Raw genomic sequence first — 22,212 nt, 5'->3', positions numbered from 1 at the left:
AAAACAGTTCGTTTTTGCTTAATGGAGAAATGACATGTTGAAATGTTTATAATTATTTGCCTTAAAATTAATTCAATTGAAATGTAATAATTTAAATTTAAGTGAGTTTGTAGAATTCAAAGCTCGTTATATCCTTTTCGACTTCTACTTTTAATTAGTCTTATGTACATAATGTAATTTTATTGAAAACTGTGTGTTGGTTTATGTAAATTTGTATATACGTAAATATTCTATGGTTGAAAAGCGTAGGTAAGGGAACTGAATTTGTATTTGAGATATTTTACAAAAATTAAAGGTAATCTGCTTTAACTTATTCTGTTCGTTGTTTGAGAATTTTTTTTTTGTTACCCAATTTCTGTGTTATATTAAAAAATCGCAATAAGTCATGTTTTTAATTATAACTTATGTTTTCGCGTACATTACTTTATTATTATTAAATTACTTTTGTATTTCAGTTTTAAATAATTTCATTTACATATAAATTTTTAAATTTTTTGCTTATTTATGTACATATTTCATAGGGATTGTGCTTATTTTTAGTATATGTAGGTGTTTACGAGTGATATAAGGCTATTGGGCAACCGCACACTAAATACTAACCTCAATGGTGGCGTGGAAACTGAAAATTCCAGATCTTTGGTTCAAAAATACCCAATTCATGTTTCTACCGGTGTGGCAATATTGGGAAATGTTATAAAAAATGCACATTTTTCAGCGCTCTCACGAGAAAAAGAGTTTCACATCTAGTCATCTATGGTTTCACGGGCTGCCTCGCTTTGCTCTTGTGAATGAAAAGCACGAAGTCGAGCCATACTAACGCTGCGCTCTTCACGGGCAATTCCTTGTGCTTCTTCAGTCGTTTCATTCGGAGAGAATACAAATTACTGTGACTATATATTTCTGACAAAATTTATATTATCAAATTTTCTACTTAACCATAGACAAATATATATCAGATGCGTTTTTGTTATACCACATTTTATAGTGACCTCACGGAAACGCGTTCGAATGGAATAAAAAGTATCCTTTGTCCGTCTCCTGGTTCTAAGCTACCTCTCCACCAATTTTCAGCCAAATCGGTTCAGCCCATGATGCAAAGAATAATGAGATGGCGCCCATCGTGGTCCCGTTACTTTGCGCTCAGCGAATTTGACAACTAGTTACGTGATTTTAGCTCCAGTATGGCCAGATTACCATTTTCGTAACTTGATTTAGCATTTTTTTTTTTGTTATATTATTTTTATTATTTTTTGTCTCGGAGTTTTAGTTCATTCCACATGACATTTTTCTAGCCTATTCTAATTAAAAGTAATGTTTATAATTTTGTAAAATATACATTTTTTAATAATTATTTAAATAATTCACTCAGTTTTATTTAGCTTTACTTTTTTTCAACATCTGGTGGCATTGCCCGCGATTGCCGGTGTTGTTGGTGTTCGTCTGCTTTCGGCAGTCAAATCTCTCTCTCGCTACTGCAGAGTTGCCTAGCTTTGGATATAAAAACGCACTAAATGCCCATTTAAAGAAAATAAAACACGAAATTTTTATTGTGTTACTTAAAGAACTTTGTATGCGTGACAAATTGTCTGTAGAATGAGCGTTTCTTTTTAAATAAATGTGTTATGCTTATGTACAATTTAATTTATGAGTTTTTTTTGTTAAGGGATACTCTTTTATTAAGGGAACGACTTTTTTGCTATATTTGAAGTTATGTAACTAGATAAGGTACTCTTTTTGTAAAAATGTCAGTATGGTTTCTTTAGTATTTTCTGGTATTTTGTTGCTTATTTTTACTATGAATACACCTCTTGATGCTCTATGTCTCACTAAGGATTGATGACCGAAAGAAACGATTACACCTCTATGGTTTTAATTCGCATTCAATAAATTCAAAGGCTTTTTAAAATGTGTAAAAAGGTTTTCAATCTTAAGAAGAGTTGAGAGAGGGGCATTTAATATTTTTGCATAGCCTTAAATGGAGCCAAAAATTAAATTTGCACTTTGAAATTATCAAATTTTTTAAGAGTAAAAAAATTTTCATTAGCACTAAAATCTTCTCAGAGTGGCCTTTTTTAAACTTCTTTTGTATAATAATACAGTTTTTTTTTAACCTAAAGTTTCTCTAGCCTTAAATTAAAAACAAAAAGAAACAAACACCAAACTTAAAAATTGTCGCATTTTCGGTATAAAAAAACACTAAATTTATTGCGAAGAGCAAATGGTTGGCAATACTGCACAACTCAGCAAACGTGACGTCACGTACGCTCTGATGGGCGCAATCTTCTTTCTATCATTCTTGGGTTCAGCCGTTCTCGAGTTATAAATAGTGTAACTAACATGACTTTCTTTTATATATATAGATTGATTTTCATTGCAGTTTATTTTATAATTTTTATCATTTTCAGAAGTTCCGAAAATTCATTTAAAACTTTAATTTCAAAATATCGAAAATATTACAGGGCGGATAATTTTTCAGCTCATGGTTAACTGCGTGGGCTTAATTTGGTCAAGTCACTTCAACTAGATATTTCTTAATAAACTCATTGTAGAGACAAGCATTGAGTCAACAAGCGCACACTTTACTATAAGCCCACACTGCATAAGCCTACTGAGAATTACAGACATGTCAGGCATGTGCTTGGTGAAAGAAATCTTGCGCGTATAATTCGGTGCATAGGAAAATTCACGTTTTTAATCTTTATTTTTTCCATTTTCCCTCTTTCCCCTTTTTTTTGGCGCCTTTCAATGGACACAGGTCCTCTTTCATAATCGCCTATCGTCGCCTAGCATCATTTCAAGTCGTATTTTCTCTTCATTTCCATTTGCTGCTACTTTTATCCACAACTCTTATCTGTACACCTGACTCGGCGCTATTAAATACACTCATCCCGTCGTATTCCTGATGCAGTTCTTTTACCCAGACAATGCCAGCGCTTAAATAATGGTCTGAAGTGTTCAACTAATTAAAATTGTTTTGTTGTACTACAGCAAAAGGCGATGTTAATGAAATTTGCGCTTTTGTGCGTCTACCCAGTGTATGGAGACTTTATACTGACGCGCTTAATTGTTGCAACGAACTCGCCAATCAACTACATACATAGTAGGACTAGTGGCACGTTGCTGAAAGTTGTGTGGAATGAATGGAGTGGGCAGCGAGAGCGACTACACCTTGTTTTAGCTACGCGCTGTTGATGATGCCGTTGTTAATTCTTGCTGAACACTGATGTTGTTGCTGCTATTTTGCATAGAATTTTCTTTTAAACATTCTTTTTTGTACTTTGATTGCTGTTGTTGTTGCATTTATTGTTTAAATGAGCGTTTGTTGTTGCTATCTTTGCTTTTGTTTAATTTGCTTTTGTAGTTTTGGGTTTTTACTCTTTTTACAAGAGATTTTTAAGTTTTCTTGTCTCATTTTTTTTGTTATCGTTGTTGGTTGCAATATTATGTACATACATACATATACTCATTTATATAAAATTTGTAGTATATATGTATGTAAGTATTGTCATCGAGCTGTTTTTCTCGGCGCCTTTGCTTGCTTCAAAAGTGGCGCCTCTACTTACAGCCCCGCCAGCGTCGAGTGCGCTGCTAGATTACGCAGTTGCTTTGTTTCCGCCACTTCGCCATTTCTCGGTTAATTACTGTCACTGGCAACTACTTCAGCTTTCAATTGGTGCCTCTCTTGTGCACCTCTTTAGAATTTCGCCCAGCTGGCTGTTCTTTTTGTTGACCACTTGTAGTCATTAGTGAGGCACTTTAATGCGCGGCTTTTGTGGGATAGAAAACTCCAGCAGTTTTTTCTTGAGTTTTTCTTAATTATAATGAATAAAGTTTTAACATCTTTAACTTTGATAAATTGATGAAAATATTTTTGTTATTGTTTTGAGGATTATAAGACAATAATTTCAACACAAGCAACGGTGCTAGAGGTGAGCACTGGAGTGCGGTTAGGTTAAGTTAGTTAAATAATTTTAATTTTCAAGATAGGTAGTGTTTTTCTTAAGTGTTACCCATATTTTTATATTTGAATAAACTTACATAAACATTTTTAATTTTGAAGATAGGTGGCAGCCTTATTTTAAAATACTTGTACCTAAAATATAGTGGTTTTCTTAAGTGTTGTCCATATTTTCATATTTTAATACACTTACATAAACATTTTTAATTCTGAAGATAGGTGGCAGCCTTATTTTAAAATACGTGTGACTGAAATATAGTGTTTTTCTTAAGTGTTGCCCATATTTTCATATTTTAATACACTTACATAAACATTTTTAATTTTGAAGATAGGTGGCAGCCTTATTTTAAAATACTTGTACCTAAAATATAGTGGTTTTCTTAAGGGGTTATACGCAGTTATGACTTTCAAAAAAATCGATTTTTTTTATTGCATTTGTAAAACCCTTAAGGTCGCCTATTGATGGAATGTATGTTAATGTAAGTGTAGGCATAGTATAAGATACACCCAATAATGTAAACGTAGAGTAATGCTAAGAAGAGATGTAGTATTAAGTAAAATAAGGCAACCCTAAATGACAAATGGAAGAAAGAATAAAATGGAAGTCACTTCCGCTTGGATCGTAAAAATAGCCAGTCGTTTTATTTCTATCAGAATTTAATCGTGAGCCATCCGGCTTTAAAATATCTGGAAGTACCCTCGATTTACAACTCAGGTGTGGGGTTGTGCAAACGCAACCCAATAAACTACACATTTTAAAGATAACTTTAATATTTTGCGAGATAATGGCAAATATTCGCCAAGAACTAACTAACGTGCTGACTGAGGCTGGTGTGGAATTTCCAACTACAGCAACGACAACCCAATTGCGCCGATTGCTGCGGGATGTGGTAGGAGCCACTCGGAGCACGGAAATTTCAAGAAATGACGATAATTTAAATTCTGCCGCTACTGCTGGTACTGCCGCTGTTGATGCCACTGCTACTGCCGACGTTTTCACCTCTGCTGACGACACTGCCGGTACTGACACTAATGCTGCTATTAGTGCTACTGCCGCTACTAATGCTACTGCCGCTATTGATACTACTGCCGCTATTGATATTATTGCCGCTTCTGATGTTTTTGACTCTGCCGCTACTGATGTACGTGCCGCTGCTGACGTACGTGCCGCTGCTGACGCTACCAATATTAGAAACGGTGGACGGACTAGTATGTTTATTGGTCTAGATGAAGAGATCGCAGCTTTGCAAAAGCGGGTAGAAATTCTCAAGCTGGCCAAACAAATCGAAGAACTCGAAGGCCGTCCGAAAAATCAGAGTATACGGCGTCTGGAATTTGGGGACCTTGAACATGCCATCCCCAAATTCAGTGGAGATGATGTCACTTTAACGGTGAACCAATTCCTAAAAGATTTTGAGGATCTAATGGAATCGACTGGAGCTGACGACCGATTTAAACTGCTTGCACTTCGTCGTTCGCTGACGGGCACGGCGAAAGTTTTCCTGACGACAACAGTAGCGTTGAACTATGGTGCGCTAAGGAAAGCGCTAAAAGACGAATTCGACATATCCGTCACACGGCATGAGATATATAAGATGTTGGCACAACGTCGCTGGAAGCGGAAAGATGAGTCGCTGCACTGTTATGTGCTGACAATGCAAGCCTTAGGAAAACGAGCCAATGTCAGCGATCTTGAGGTTATTGATTTTATTATTGATGGAATCGGGAATGTCCCAAACTCGCATATACTTATGACGGCCCGAACCTTAGACGAATTCAAGACGCTGGTGATCCGTTTCCAAAACAAATATTTTGCAGTTGGCACGGCACAGACAGCAGCTCCCAAAACAACAAAACCAGCAGCCGAACAAAAAATAAAGTGCTACAATTGTTCGAAGGATGGCCACATCAAACCCAACTGCCCTTACCCTATGCGACCAAATGACGCCTGTTTCCGATGTTGGAAGATGGGGCACGATCACCGATCCTGCCCGAACCCACCAAAAGTTTTGAAGCCCCGAGAAGTTGCTGCCGTACAAGTGGATACAGACCATGACGTGGTTGGCGCATTTAATTATGTAAGTATAGTATTAAAAACCGATGTTGAACCTTTAGTTATAGATTTAATGGCTTTATTTGATACCGGTAGTCCGACTAGCCTTATCCAGGAGTCACTGGTTCCTAAAGGGGTCCAAAAGGAATGTGTAAAGAGACCAGTTCAAAAATACAAAGGCATTGGTGGGAAATATATTGAAATACTTTATGTTTTAAAAACTTTTGTTAAATACTGTGGAAAAATTGAAGAAATTGAATTAAATGTAATTTCCAATAGAAATATGACTATGCCAATTATTTTGGGCCGTGACTTCCTGGGGTTGTTTAACATTAAATTATCAAAGGCACTGAAGAAATATAGTAAGCATAAGTTGTTTCAAATACGGTCCCTTATGGAGCCAAAAAGCTTAAATTCTGTAACCGACTCGAATGCATTTATCGCAGTTGCGGAACAGCATGAGTTAGGAAGAAACCATGCTAGTAAAATCATTCTAGATGATTCCTTGTCTTTGGGTGAGTTCACTGCCGTTGACGTACCTGACATTTTCCATATTGATTTTTCATCTGACGAATGTAATGTTGACGTGTGTCCTAACATGACTAAAATCTGTCGTGATAAATTAAAGCAGCTTATTAATGATAATTATTTAAAGTCAAAAATAAAGCCCGAACCATACAAATATGAGATGAAAATTCATTTGACAACTGACGTTCCTTTTCATTCCGCCCCCCGCCGATTGTCATATTTGGAGCGCAGCCAAGTGCAATCCATCATTGAGGAACTTCGTGAAGAGGGGATCATAAGACCGAGTGACTCGCCGTATGCCTCAGCCGTAGTATTAGTGAAAAAGAAGAGCGGTAAAATCCGTATGTGCATAGACTATAGGGCCCTTAACAAACTTACCATCAGGGATAATTACCCGTTACCTCTGATTGATGACTGTATCGAATATTTACAAAATAAAAGGCATTTTTCAGTATTAGACTTGAAAAGCGGTTTCCATCAGGTGCATATGGCCCCTGAATCCACTCCATTAACTTCTTTTGTGACTCCAAATGGACAGTTTGAATTTCTGAAAATGCCATTCGGACTGAAGAATGCACCTGCGGTATTCCAACGATTTATCAATCATGTCTTTCGAGATATGGTTGATAATAGGAAAATTATTATTTATATGGACGATATTATTATCGCTACCGAAACATTTGACGAACATGTAGACCTGCTGAAGACCGTATTAACCAGACTTACCTTGCGCGCACTAAAACTCAATCTGGAAAAGTGTAAATTTGGATATGACGAAATCGAATATCTGGGGTACTCAGTAACCAGGACAGGAATACTGCCGAACAACTCCCATATTAGGAGTATACAAAATTTCCCTATACCTACTAACTCAAAACAACTGCAGTCATGCATAGGTCTGTTTTCTTATTTCCGCCGATTTGTACCTTCCTTTTCCCAGATAGCCAAACCTTTGCAGAACTTGCTTAAGAGAGACGCGCGATTCGAGTTTGATCAGGAGTGTATTGACGCATTTAACGAGTTAAAATTTAGGCTGACGCGGAGCCCAGTTTTGGCCATATATAGTCCCAAAAGGAAAACCGAATTGCATTGTGATGCAAGCAGCATAGGTTTTGGAGCAGTGCTATTGCAGCGGCAGGACGATGAAAGGTTTCACCCAATATCATATTTCTCCAAAACAGCAACAAGTGCAGAATCAAAATACCACAGTTTTGAGCTGGAGACGCTAGCAATCATATATGCATTGAGACGGTTTAGGACTTACTTAGAGGGTATTCCCTTCACAATAGTAACTGATTGCAACTCACTAACCTTAACTCTTGATAGGAGGCAGCTTAATCCCAGAATAGCTAGGTGGGCCCTTGAATTAGAGAACTTTAATTATAAAATAAGACATAAGCGAGGTGCTGCGATGGGCCACGTCGATGCATTAAGCAGGAGACAGATAGGTTTAATCATAGATGTGGATGATATCCAATTCCAAATACAAGTCGCACAAGAGCGAGATAACCATGTTAAGACTATACGAGACCGTTTGGAACGCGAAAATGTCACTGACTATGATCTAATGGACGGGGTTGTTTACAAAAGAAATCAAGACGGGAAGATGGCCCTATACGTACCTCATGAGATGGAGTCTAATGTCATACGCGTGATACATGAAAAAATGGGTAATTTAGCAACTGAAAAGACACATGAGAAGCTAAAATTGTACTACTGGTTTCCCAATATGAGATTAAAAGTGGAAAGGTTTGTAAGAAATTGTCTGAAGTGCATAATGTATGCCACACCCCCACAGAATAAGGAAAGAACTTTGTATCCCATCTCCAAAACTGCTTTGCCATTTGATACGATCCACTTGGATCATTTTGGACCATTACCATCGATTAGATCTAAACGTAAACACATTTTAGTTGTTGTTGATGGTTTCACAAAATTCGTAAAACTTTATCCGTGTAATACAACAAGCGCTAAGGAAGTTATTAATGCTCTTGACAAGTACTTTAGTTATTATAGTAGACCAAGGAGAATTGTGACTGACCGAGGAACCTGTTTCACCTCTTTAGAATTTAGTTCATTTTTAACGAAACGAAATGTAAGTCATATAAAAGTCGCGGTAGCTTCTCCACAGGCAAATGGTCAGGTAGAAAGAGTAAATAGAGTTCTAAAGACGATGCTGGGTAAACTGACGGATGAAATTAAGCATGACGACTGGGTTAGTAAATTACTTGAGGTGGAATATGCCATGAATAACTCAATTCACAGTACCTGTAGGGATACTCCCAGTCGACTCTTGTTTGGCGTGGAACAAAGGGGAGTAATAGTGGATGAGTTTACCGAATACTTCCAGGATATGTTGTGTCCTGATTACGAACGAGATCTTACCCAGATACGAGACAGAGCATCTAAGGCTATTACAGCTAGGCAGGAGTATGACGTTAAGCGGGCTTCAAAGGGTAGCCCTAGTACCCAGTACATCCCAGGTGATTATGTGGTCATAAGGAATGTAGACACCACGGCTGGTAGTAACAAGAAATTTATACCCCGATATCGAGGTCCTTATGTCATTCACAAAAGTTTAGGAAACGACAGGTATGTTGTCCGCGACATTGGCGGTTGTCAGCTCACCCAGCTTCCGTATGATGGGGTTATCGAGGCTCACCGCATAAAAAGGTGGGTTCAGCAACCCGATGAATGCATAGAGTTGGAAAGTGATCCCCTAGGAGATTATTCTGAGTTTGATGAACCGCGAATGATCGAGGGCGATCACTTATCAGGTTTGGCCGAGTTGTAAAACCCTTAAGGTCGCCTATTGATGGAATGTATGTTAATGTAAGTGTAGGCATAGTATAAGATACACCCAATAATGTAAACGTAGAGTAATGCTAAGAAGAGATGTAGTATTAAGTAAAATAAGGCAACCCTAAATGACAAATGGAAGAAAGAATAAAATGGAAGTCACTTCCGCTTGGATCGTAAAAATAGCCAGTCGTTTTATTTCTATCAGAATTTAATCGTGAGCCATCCGGCTTTAAAATATCTGGAAGTACCCTCGATTTACACATTATTGTAATGTACATATATTCAAAAGTATACGCACGAAATTTGAAGTAGATCTAAGCAATACTTTCGGAGTTATACCTAAATATGTAGAGATGCCTCGGCACGTTTTAAGGTAGGTATTGAAACTTTAAACGTGTTTTTTTCAAAACGGCATTTTTCAAGTCGGTGTACACGATATCTCGAAAACGGCTTGTTTGATCGGTCAACCGTTTTAACTCAATCTTTAAAGATACATTTTCTAGTAATTAATCGTTCCTTTTGTAAATCTGATACTTATTTTCCATTTTATAATCAATTTACGGCCAAATTTTAACGTAAAAATCGAAATCATTTCTTTTAAAAGCTGCCATTTTGTGAAAATTCACTATTTTGATTAGCTGAACGATTAATTACTAGATAATCTAATATATTAACAAAATTTGTTTGGTTTTTTGATTTCAGATAATCCAATCCTGAGTTACGATGTACACCGCCTGCAGCGCGCTCTATAATCAACATTTTCATAAATAAAAAATTTTGTTACGTTCTTGAAGGATGCTTTTATAACCGCCAAAAATTTTCAAATTAAAATATTCTGAAGTTTCTTCAGGATAAATCCTTGACAACCCGTCTTTTATTTGCTTCATAACTGCGTATAACCCCTTAAGTGTTGCCCATATTTTCATATTTTAATACACTTATATAAACATTTTTAGGTGGCAAACTTATTTTAAAATACTTGTACCTGAAATATAGTGTTTTTCCTAAGTGTTACCCATATTTTTATATTTGAATAAATTTATCCAAATAAATATTTTGAATTTTTAAAATAAGAGGCCTTATTTTATGGTCAATATAAGTAAAATGCTATATTTGTACCAGATTTGACTACCCCTCTTTTGGTTTTTGTGTTTTTAATTTTCGCACATTTTTTATAAAAATTATAGATTATTTCACAACAAAATTGAAAAGTGAAATTTTTTAATCAGAATTAAAAAGGAAAATTGGGTACGTAGTTTTATAGTCCATTAAAGTTTGGTTCAAATAATAAAGTGCTAGTTTGAATAGTTCCAAAATTCTCATTGATTTTCGATAATTTTTTTCCATGTTCAAGGGTATATTTAACTCTTAATTTGGAAATAAAACAAAATCAAAACTGCAATGTGGGCTCATATGCGGTAGAGGGGCACATGAACCCATATTGCAGTTTTGATTTTATTTTATTTCCAAATTAAGTATTAAAAAATAATAAAAATTATTTTAATCCATTAAATATATATTTAACAATAAAAAAGCTCAAGAAAATTGTCTATGATTTTATGGCAATTCGAAACAACCTTATTTTTATGTAAGCAAGTGAGTAAAGAAGCAGGTTTGAAGTGCGGTTGACTTATTTTCAAAAAACGATAGCAGAGTAAAGTAAATTTTTTAACAAACAAAAAATATGTATTGTACATATATATTTTCGTGGAGTCGATATACTCGTCTTCCTCGCTTTTCAACTATTATTTACCTATGCTTTATAACTTTTTTTATATATACGAAATATAAAACTTGTTCATTATTTTACTTTTAATATAACTTATTGATTATTAAATAAATCAATTTCCATCGTGAAACAATTTTTTTCCACGCTTTATTAATTCATGTATTTAAGGGATAAATACGTTTCATTTGATATCCGTGTTATTATATTTTGTACAATAAAAAAATAAAAAAAAAACAAAAAAATAAAAAACTCAAGATTTTTTTGTATTTTGAAGCTAATCGCTTTTGGAAGGTGTGTATGTCACAATGGAGTCACAATCCAGCAATCCAAAGAAATTAAATATCTTCGAGTAATTCTCGATAGTAAACTCCTTTGGAATTCACACGTTGAAACAAAGGCACCCAAAGCACTGACAGCCTTCTAGCAGTGCAAAAGTGCTTTTGGGAAAACGTGGGGTCTTTATCCTAGCAAGGTTCTACAGACCTACACGGCATTGATAAGAGCTATTATCACCTATGCATCAGTGGTCTGGATGAGTAGACTCCCTCTCGTGGGAGTCAGTAGGACCTTATCGAGACTGCAACGCACTGTGGCCATCTGTCGGAGCTTTTCCGACTACTTCAGGCCCAGCATTAGATGATCTAATTAGTTTACCACCAATTGACGTTTTCATCCAAGGTCTTGAAGGCCATCTGCAGGCTGAAACACAATGGGAAATGGTACGGTCCCTGTCCGGCATTGGACAACAGAGTAGGCATGGACTTCGATCCAACTACCCTTGCCATGCACCTTGACTTCATGCCCTCCAGAGTCGTGCTTGATAAGAGATACAGTGTGGTGCTGCCAGTGGCTCAACTGTGGTCAAACTCAGAAGATGAGCCCGGAAAACACTGTTTGCGCTGATTCGGATGGCTCCAGGACCGAGCACGGCTCCGGCTCTGGGGTCTACGTGGAATTCAGCGGGACAAAACTGCACTGTACTGCTCAGGAATCGATGAACTTTGTTGTGGAAACAGATAGAGAGAAGCAGATCTATATGTGTCTGCAGCGACAGCCAAGCGGTGCGCATGGCCTTAGTCAGCCCCTCGGCCCCTTCAAGGGTAGTTGAGTCCAGACGGAACTATGTCCGTAGACATAATAGTCTAATGCTAACATGGATCCCCTGACATGTAGGTATCGCGGGTAAGAGATCTCTGATTCTTTAGCTAGAATGGGACAACTTCCTTGGCCCAGAACCCGTTCTGCCACTCCCTTTTGCAGCCATCAAAGCCACGGTTAGCAAACGGGTTACTCTAACCCACAAGCGAGCTTGACAGGCTGAGGGAGGCTGCAAGTGGTTTAAACAGATGTTACCTGTCATGTCCGACTGACTGACGCAGTTCTTCCTGACACTAAGCAGAACGGCAGGTTGGTCTGATGACGGGTCACTTTCTAAGGGCAAATCACATGGAAAAGGTGGGCATCAGAGAAAGTGCTCTCTGACCATCATACTTTCTGTGCATCTGTCCAGCCTTAGCTCGAATCAGGGTTTGATTTCTTTTCAACTGATGGTATTAAGAAGCGACCATCTTGGCTCCTTGGCCTCACAAGATCTACTCCGATTTCTTCGGAGGTCGAGTAGATTTAAAGAAAATTAAAAAGGGAGTGCAGCACAATGGACTTAATTATGTTTGAGTGCTATACTTGCTAGTCTGTTCCGCAAAAAAAAAAATATGCCACAATCTGTTAGCAACTTTTCGGTCTGAAACATTTACTTTCACTCTACGATATTCAAATTCATCAATTAAATATATAATCAATATAAAGGGGCTTTCAATTGGCGCGGGTCGATTTTGGCGCCCTGTGGCAGCCATTTTGTTTTGGTGACATCTGTCAAATCTTTTGTTTATTCTTCAGTTGTTTATGCCAAATCATCATGGCAAGTTACACGATTGAATAGCACGTTCAAATGATAAAACTTTATTATCAAAATGAGTGTTCATTAACGCAAACGTTGCGCGCTTTGCGCCTATTTTTCGGTAGACGTGGTGGCCCTTCCAATTTCTTATGGCCCATATTGAACCATATGGACCTAGACGACATGTGGTTCCAGCAGGACGGCGCTACGTGCCACACAGCAAATGCCATTTTATTCCATTTCAACATCTACCCGCCCTTATTGAAAAACCCTATATATACATATATATCCCTGAAAGGCTCTAATATTCCTCTTACGTAGTTGTTGCACTCCAAAAGAAGTGCTAGCAAGTTGATCGGGTTGCTTCAATATTCAGGACTAATTAAGTGACAAGTGAGAATGAAGCTCCGAAAATCATGAATGACTGATGAACTGAGGCTAGAAAACGTATACTAGCAGAAGCCTCCCTGTATGAAGCACAGTTCGGAATAGAGCAAGTAGCACCTCCGCTTGTAAAATAGCAGGCTATTTGAAGACCTACTTGCACTTGTATTTCGAACTTGAAAGTTTGAGGGTATGGCAGCTTGCTGTTCAGGCCTATCAATATGAATATGAACTTCTTAATTATCCACATACATCTGCCTACAGTGCAAGCACTTCAGATTCTTCCATCAGTAATGATGGACGTTGTTAGAGCGAACCCATTCTTTCAAATATTTCTGAGAGTAGTATGAGTATTAACGATGCGAATGCGAATGCGATATGCAGAATTTGATTGTAATGGAAAGATAATACGAGGCACTCTTGATTGTTTTTAACTCAGTAATAGAAAGGAACATGGCGGTGAAATTGAGAAAGCGGCTCAGAAAAGCTACTACTTCCCCAAAAAGGGAGGCGAAAACAGAAGCTATTGAATGACATTAACTTCGATTCGGATTTTCGGGAAAGGGTTATTATTGGAGGGCACGTAGTTATGTTGCTTACTGCTTTTTTGTCTAACTACTATAGCGGGGTAATAGATATTGCCCCACGATAATGTGATTATTGGTTGTTGGTAATTTCGTGGCCAAAACCAATGCAGCAATTATGCCTTGCCACCATTTTCATCGGATTTAGAGCTGTGCGCCTTTCCCCATATCCAAACCTATGAAAACCTATGAAAGGAGACCTCAAGGCTATAATGAGAAGCGCACATCAGAAGTACTTCAAAGACTTGCATGACTGTATTATATATACATATGAGCGGGTGTTTTTAGCTGCATGAGAACTATCGATGTCGATTAACTATGTTTTGACAGCTGAGAATGGCAAAATCTATTTACATTTTTTGTTGTATTGTTCTGATCGAATGAATCATGTAACTCGTTGCAGTGACGGACATATGCCGGATATCTTATTCAAAAAAGATTTGCCATGAAGTTATCTACCAGACTATGTTTAAAAAAAATATCATGCCAACAATATTTCTGTTTCGTATTACCGTCAAGTTGTCAAGCTATTAAAAACACTCGATACCACGAAGGCCACAAAATTTTTATTGATGAAAAGGCAACCGATTGCTGCATTGCCAGTCAGCTACTGTCTCATTTGTAGAGTATTAAGTGTTGTATAAATAGTTTCATAAAATAAAATAAAAATACAAAAGAGGTTGATGAACAAATATATACATATGTATATACCCATTGATCAGAAAGTTCCGGGAATGTTTAATTTAAATGAACCGCACACGTGGGAGTCGGCCCATATTTGCATGATGATAACGCGCCATCGCAGCGAGCCCAAATTGTGTTGGATTATTTGACCAAACACCAAGTAAATACCATCGTACAAGCACCGTAATCACCTGATATGGGCCGGTGCGACTTCTTTTTGTTTCCTAAGTTGAAGTTACCACTTCGTGGAAGGAGATTTCATCCTTTCGCCGGCCTACCACGGGTACATGGAGGACTGGGTTAAACGTGAGTACATGTGTGCTGCTTCAGACGGATCATATTTTGAAGGAGATAAAATAAATTTGCCTGAAATTTAAATCTGTTTTGTTTCGTTCAAACATTTCCGGTACTTTCAGATCATAGGGTATGTTGAGAAAAAAAAGCAATTGGTTTCTGAATAATCCTCGCATATTGAAGGCGCGGATAAGTAAATTTTTTCATTCCTTTCATTTTTTTTTGGAATTTTTGTTTTTAATGAATTGCACTCCAATTAAATATGACATCTCTTCCACACATTTGAATTCATAGTATTTAGTATTCTTTGCTCTTATTCGCCACGCATGCTTTTATTATATTGTAGTTTGCTTGCTAGAGCTCCCGTACATGCATCGCTTCAGGCAATTCCGCACAACTACCCACCAATTACTCAGAAACGGTTTCACCATGCTATCGATGCCGCTATTCTAACCTACCGCCCCACCGTCGCAACGAGCTCTACAAAACTCACTTAACTCAATGCCAATGGCACACTACGCCGCATCAAGCTCAATCAAATTGCTGCAAACAGTCGCAAAAACGCTTGGGGTTGTAGGTGGCAGATTTTCATGAAACAGGCAAATATGTTGAGCATTCCCACATACACACACACACTCACACATGTGCGCATTGCAATACAATACATATGCAAGCACCCATCATGCTTGTACTTTTTAATGATTTTTTGTGTGTTCTTATTTTACTTTTTGCTGGTCGCATTTTTGTGTATTGTTCCATTTTTTCGGGCGACGGCAACTACTCTGGTGTTGATTGTTATGCACATTTCGATGAAAAATGCATGAAATGTTTTTGTAGTCTATACATACATACATGAAAGTACAACAATGGAAGTATTTGTTGTTTATTTCCTCTGCTGGTTGGTGCTCTTGTTTTGCGACGTTGTTGTGCATAGTTAATGAGCAGAAATATGCCAAGCAAAAAGAGCATGAGAAGAAGAAGAAGCATAACAAAGTATCAGTTGACATAAAGAGATGCGTTGGTAAAAAAGTTGTTAAACGTTGAAAGTTGTCAGCCAGCAAATACTCATTGCACCACAAGGGGATTCGTGTGATTACACAAGTGAGTTGAGAATGCACACAAATATGTATGTATGTGTGTATGTATGTAAAGTGTATGCATATAAGCCCAGTGTATACTGTGACAACACTAGAGGAACATGGGATGTTCGTGTCGAAAAATGTGCTCACTAAATGAGCAGCGAAATAATGGAATTTGCTTTGAGCGAACTTAAATTAAAAGAGAGGAATTTAACTTAAGTATCTAAAATTGGTGCAGTAAAAAGAAATTCATTATTTTTTTCAATAGATGGCATCATCTCGCGCTGTATAACTGCATTAAGAGTCAATGAGTTTCAGATGGAATTAGAGAGTTAAGAATTTGAATTAAGCACTTAGAGCTTTTGCAGTAGCTTTGTAATCGCTAAACCCAAGATGATTTGAACGCGCTTCAAAGGTGGACACCAGCAAGGAGCAAATACTGGGATGGGATTTTTTTTATTGATATATAGGGTGTTTTTTTACTTGCATGAGAATTAACGATATAAATTAACTATGTTTTGATAGCTGAGAATGGCAAACTCTGTTGACATTTCTGTGCAGTAAGGTTTGGCCAGTCATCGTGAATCGTTTACTGCCAGAACAACGCTTTCAAATTGTTCTTGAGAAAATAAGAAATAAATAAATCTCTTCGCGCAGTTCATAGGGCACTGGCGGCATCATCGGTCATTATTTCTAGCGCAATGAGGAAATGAGGAAGGAACCAAAAATCTATAAGCTAAACGACGAAGAGCTCCCCATCGTTTCAAAAGGATGGCGCAACTTGTCATACAGAGCGAGTGGACTATATAACTCGAATAGACCATGTAACTCGTAGCCGCGGCGGACATATGCCCGATGTAATTTTCAGAAAATAAGTCCCATGAAATTATCTACCAGATTATAATAAAAAAAAATCATTTTAACAATATTTCTGTTTTGAATTATCATTTGAAGCTATGAAGCTCTTAAAAAAAACTTAACTGATTTACTAAAATAAAAATAAAAAAATATTTTATGTTATGGAAATTTTTATTTTGATCTTTATTAAAAACAAATAAATAATTGGTACGGACATTTCTGTTAGGCGTTTGGCCAAGCTCCTCCTTCTATTTGTGGTTTGTGTCTTGATGTTTTTCCACAAATGGAGGGCCCTAAGCCGACTCCGAACGGCAAATGGTTTTTAATGAGGAGCTTGTCCACTCAGAAATTTGTCATTGATGCCGAGTGAAAAAGCTGAAGTGAGTACTACTAGAGAAATAACCTATTTATTTCATTTGGTGTTTCGTACACAGGGACTCAGACCCGAATACTACCGAATGGTATTCACGATCGATACCATTTAATCTCTTCCTTTAATTGCCCTTAAAATACCAAAAAAGAAAAACGAGAAGTATATACTGGTATATCAGCCCACGGCTATCTTTTGCCATTGCTGAACTGAACTTTTGACCAACTCGAATTATGGTTGCCACACAAGTGAATGAAAAAAAAACTCATGGACTAAATAAATAGCTACGAATAGCTGTTGAATCGCAACAAATGCCAGTGTGGGTCACTTATGACAACGCTAAACAGAACCATCTTGGTCGAGTCGCAACGAACTGGCCGAAATGGTGGCCGAGTTAGAAATTTGTTTCTGTGTATTTGGTGTGATTTGTTGAAAATCATCTAGTTTGAGCTCTAGTTTGAGTCTCTACGGCCACACTTCTATTTTTGACTTATGTTTCCAACAACTCAACTGACTGATAGAATCAATCGGTTAGAATCAGCTAGTTTTGGCTAAGGGCAGACAAATTTAGTCCCATCAGAACAACGCCAAGCCACACATATACATATATAATGACTTACCAGACGCTTTGGAATCTTGGTTGGGAAGAATACTTCTTATCCTCTCGATCTGCCATAAATTACAGCCATAAAGTAATTCTCCGTTCTTTCCGTGACGTATGATTTTTCGGGCGGAAAGTTCGTCTCAAAGGAAGCTTATGAAAATCGATTGCACCAGGTTTTTGCAAATAGGGAATTATCTTTAAAATGGGAATAAGTCATGGATTATAATGGCAAACATTTGACCTTAATCGTGTCCTTCTAAAAATACTAAGCAGAGACTTTAATGCCTTACAGTGGATTTCCTTTTATTACGTGGAGCCCCCGGAGCAAACTCCTCATAGTGACTTCTTCACAGAGTTGAGGTATCTGATGAATCTATTGTGGATTTTAGTCTCTCTAAGTAAAGACGGTATCATTGAAAATGGGTTTCCTTTCGAGCGTATGGCAAACATTGCACTGATTTTGATATTAGATTCTAATAACTTCAACGTATGGTTGACTCGTGTAGAGTTCTGTATTTAAATATAAAAAAAAAAAATAGTATACTCGCCAAATTTGACTGCTATAGCTCTTCCAAAATGACTGCTAATTACACACTGTTCGAAAGTTGAGGAACCATTAATTCACTGAATAATTAAGTATTGATTAGATTCGATTAGGTAAGAGTTTCAAGAGTGTGCAAAGAGTGTTTCTAAATCACACCAGTATTTTGGTGAATCCCATCAGTTGCTCTGGCGACGCTGTAAGTAAACTGTTTATAACCTCGATGAAGTAGTTCCTCAGAAATTTGAAGGGTACGAAACTTTCATATGGTAAGAACAGAATGAATTATACCTATTTTTTACTTTCCAGTTCATATAGAAATCATCATGCGGCATTACAAACCGTGTTGACATATTGCCTCTTTAGACATAGTACCTGCAGTACTCGGGTTAGAAGCCACATATTCATTTTTGAGAGCCATAAGCCCCATATTTTTCGGCTTTTAAATGATAACCAAATTTGTGGAAGAGATTTTCCATAAGCCCTCAGTAAATTCTGAAGTGTTTGCCAACTATAGTATCTGGGACAACTTTTGGAGTGTATTTGGGCAGAGGCCTGAGCTCTCTGGTTATTTTGATAAGCCAATTTAAAGATAATTAAAAATTATTAATCGATCCGAGAACACGCACACAAAAAGCAGATTAAATTGAAATCGAGCAGCAATACCCACTGTCTTTCAATTATCATCTTAGCAGCTCCCGATTTTCATCAGTAATTGATGGATAACTGAGCCAACGACTGAAGCCATGCCAACGACAAAGCAGCGATGATATGTGTTGCATGTTAAGAACAATAAAGTAGCAACAAAATGCAATGTCTGAAATCAAAAAGCGCTCAAACAGGCAATACCCGAGCAATGAAAGGAGCATGACAGCAAAGTTGAAAAGGTATACGAAATCAGCAGGAGTGTACTGGAAAACAAAGGTCATGTGCATCGAGTCCGGTAAGAATAATGAAAACGAGTACAGTTGCTCTGATAACAACACAAACAAACGATCGAAACAACAGCAGAATTAAACAACAAACGAGCTGAGAAAACAATTGAACAACTGGTGTGGCAAACCGAGACATAACGAAACGAGCTGAGCTGATGCAAGCGACCAGCTCAAAAACCAAACAACGTAGCAATCAATCATGCACTCAAGCATTGAATCAATCAACTAGCTACTCTAACAGTCAAGTATGCGCTACTTATACTACAGTGGATAACAATAATAGTCAACAGAGGGGGGGAGAGAGCTTGGTAAGTGGTAAATACTCAGTAGAATGAGGCTATAAACAATGCGCTGACAGCAAGGGATTGAAGGTGTGACAAAGGATGCGACTGAAAAGGTTTAGTTAGTTACACAGAAAAACAAAAACAAAAAAAAAAAAAACAAGGTAACAAATAGAAACGACAAGTCTTTGGCTGGAATGCAAAGAGCTAAATTATGAGTTAGGGTGGGTTAGTCCAAAAGTTGCAGATAGGTTTCTGCCGCTTTAGCGGGTGTGTGTGTGGTAGTATACTTAAGACGGCTGGCACTTTGTAATATCACTCTATGAAGAGTTCTGCTAATTTAGCTTCCTGTGAAGTTGAAACATTGAATCTGGCATACATTTATTATGACTGGTTTTATCCGGAGTTGCAAAAAGGTAGTTTTAGAAATATCGAAGTGGTATGTTAGTCTCCTAGTTAGAGCGAGGCGGTGGCGGAAGTAATATCTTGCACTCTCTAATTTCTCCTCGCCTCAACAGATGAGAACCTCATCCTTTTTCCCTGCATCTTCATTAGACTGTTGTCAGTAATTAATCCATTCAGTCACTGAAAAGAGATACAACTGAGGTAAAATAGCATCCTCCACCTGTTTATGTCGCCTTTTAGTCAGATTTGTCTGGTTATATAGCATGGATTCCGTACTATTTTTACTATTTGCTAAGCAGGTACTTGCAAGAACAATTTGAGGTAGCCGTATATCAAGCAAAGTAGAGCAAGAGTATCACAGAATCTTTAATTTAGAAGCATTGTATATATGGAGCAGCTCGCTTGGGACTTTACCGCATTATTTGGTGTTTTCTTTCTCCTCTTATTTGGCGCGATAACAGCTTACGCGATTTTTGCCGCGTTAAACAAAGAGCGCCATTCGTTTCTTTTTCGTGCGAACCGGCGCCAGTTGGACACACCAAGTGAAGTCAAGTCCTTCTCCACCCGATCTGTCCAACGCAGAGGAGGCCTTCCTCTTCCTCTGATACCACTAGCTGATATCGCATCGAGTACTTTCATAGCCGGAGCGTTTGTATCCATTTGGACGACATGACCCAGCCAGCGTAGCCGCTGACAATCATTCGAAAGTGCACAGGTTCTAATCTCCGAGCATGAAATACCAAATGATAGAAACATTTTTTTCTACTAGCGACCGCCCCAGCAGACAATGGCAATCCTCCGAGTGTATTTCTGTCATAAGGAAGCTATTCATAAAAACCATTTGCCTTTCGGAGTTGGTTTAAAACTGTAGGCCCCTCCATTTGTGAAAAAACATCAAGATGCACACTACAAATAGGAGGAAGAGCTCAGGCAAATATCCAATAAAGGATACATGCCTATATACATATATACAAATGGGTCTGCCGCTGCTCGAAACCGAATTATAAGGCCAAAATTGGAAGTTACTTCTGCAAAGTTGGGATGATCTTACTGCTACTATAAGATCTAGCAGTTATAACTAAAAAGAGGTTTGAACGTAAAACATTTTACTAAGCGCATGTGAGAAGACTAAAGCTACATATATTGTCCAATTCTGGTTTTTGTGGATTGGTCGGGTTTGTGAATTCGATACCACTCTATAGAGTTGTGGTCCGCAAGCCAGAACTTGATAGTATGGCGATTAATGCTATCATGGGACAAGATCAGGTAGCGTTTACACATGGGTGAAAGACGAACTTGGGGATATATTGGCCACTAGATAATCATGAGCAGATTTTGCGATCTCCAAACGAGACAATTTTTTTTGTTAATGAAGTTGGTGAGTTTGAAATGTGTCCCACCTATAAATTTAATGTTTTCCCCCGAAGCTCGAAACTCATTTTGAGTAGCTCTAAGATTTGAGTCGAGTAGTGGTATCGAAATCGATGCTCGTTTGTCTTATATTGCGGAGCAAATTGGATCTTGCAGGCGAATCTTTCGAGCTAACTACGTAAAATTCTCATAAGGTTGGTGCGTCATATGCTGAGTTATTAAAAACGGTGGTGGGTCATTGCTTTAAGATTTAGTTACACATTTCCCTTCAGAGCACAGCTGTATCTAGTTAGAAAAAAACATTTTACTTCGAAATACATTTGAACGATAAGCGCACTACTGTCCTGGTTCTTGCATAGAGGTTCGTAATTGAAGGCCAGATTATGAATTCAAGAAATGTGAGATGGAACGAAGTACTGAGGAGTGGCTCAAAAAACTTTTTGTTGCGCTAAGGACAACCATTATCTGAAATATGATAGAAGTATGTAAAGTGTACAGAGTCGTACTATGGAGAGGAATCTCCGAGTGTATTATAAATTCCGCACTATCTTTTAAGAGCCGGACGAAGTCGAAATCTTTCAAGATCTTTGAAATGTTTTTGTATACTTCGGAAATGACCATTGAAACTGCTGCAGGGCTAACAAACCCCCGGTACCGAAATTGTACGAATAAATCCAAAGAAAACTTGACTTTTAATTACTGGTACCACAAAGAGAGCCTCTGGCTTACAGACAAAAGGCGGCCGTTATTTAGTTCATGTGGACAGTCAATCAAGCTGTTTCGTTACGCCTTGACAACGATGAAGGTGAGTGTCGTTTAAAGCGCAAATGTGTTTCAAACTGTGTCGCACCACTT

General features: G+C 37.7%; 1 protein-coding gene across 1 annotated transcript; it reads left to right on the top strand.

Moving 5' to 3' along the window:
* The first annotated feature begins 7,950 nt into the window (after positions 1-7,950).
* Positions 7,951-9,333, top strand: LOC128867211 (uncharacterized protein K02A2.6-like). The gene has a single exon (XM_054108311.1). It carries the CDS (start codon positions 7,951-7,953, stop codon positions 9,331-9,333), a length of 1,383 nt encoding a protein of 460 aa, XP_053964286.1.
* The last annotated feature ends 12,879 nt before the right edge of the window (positions 9,334-22,212 follow it).

Source organism: Anastrepha ludens, chromosome 6, assembly GCF_028408465.1.
Source record: "Anastrepha ludens isolate Willacy chromosome 6, idAnaLude1.1, whole genome shotgun sequence".
Lineage (NCBI taxonomy): Eukaryota > Metazoa > Arthropoda > Insecta > Diptera > Tephritidae > Anastrepha > Anastrepha ludens.
Note: the sequence above shows the minus strand (reverse complement) of the source record. Positions and strands in the feature narration are given on the sequence as shown.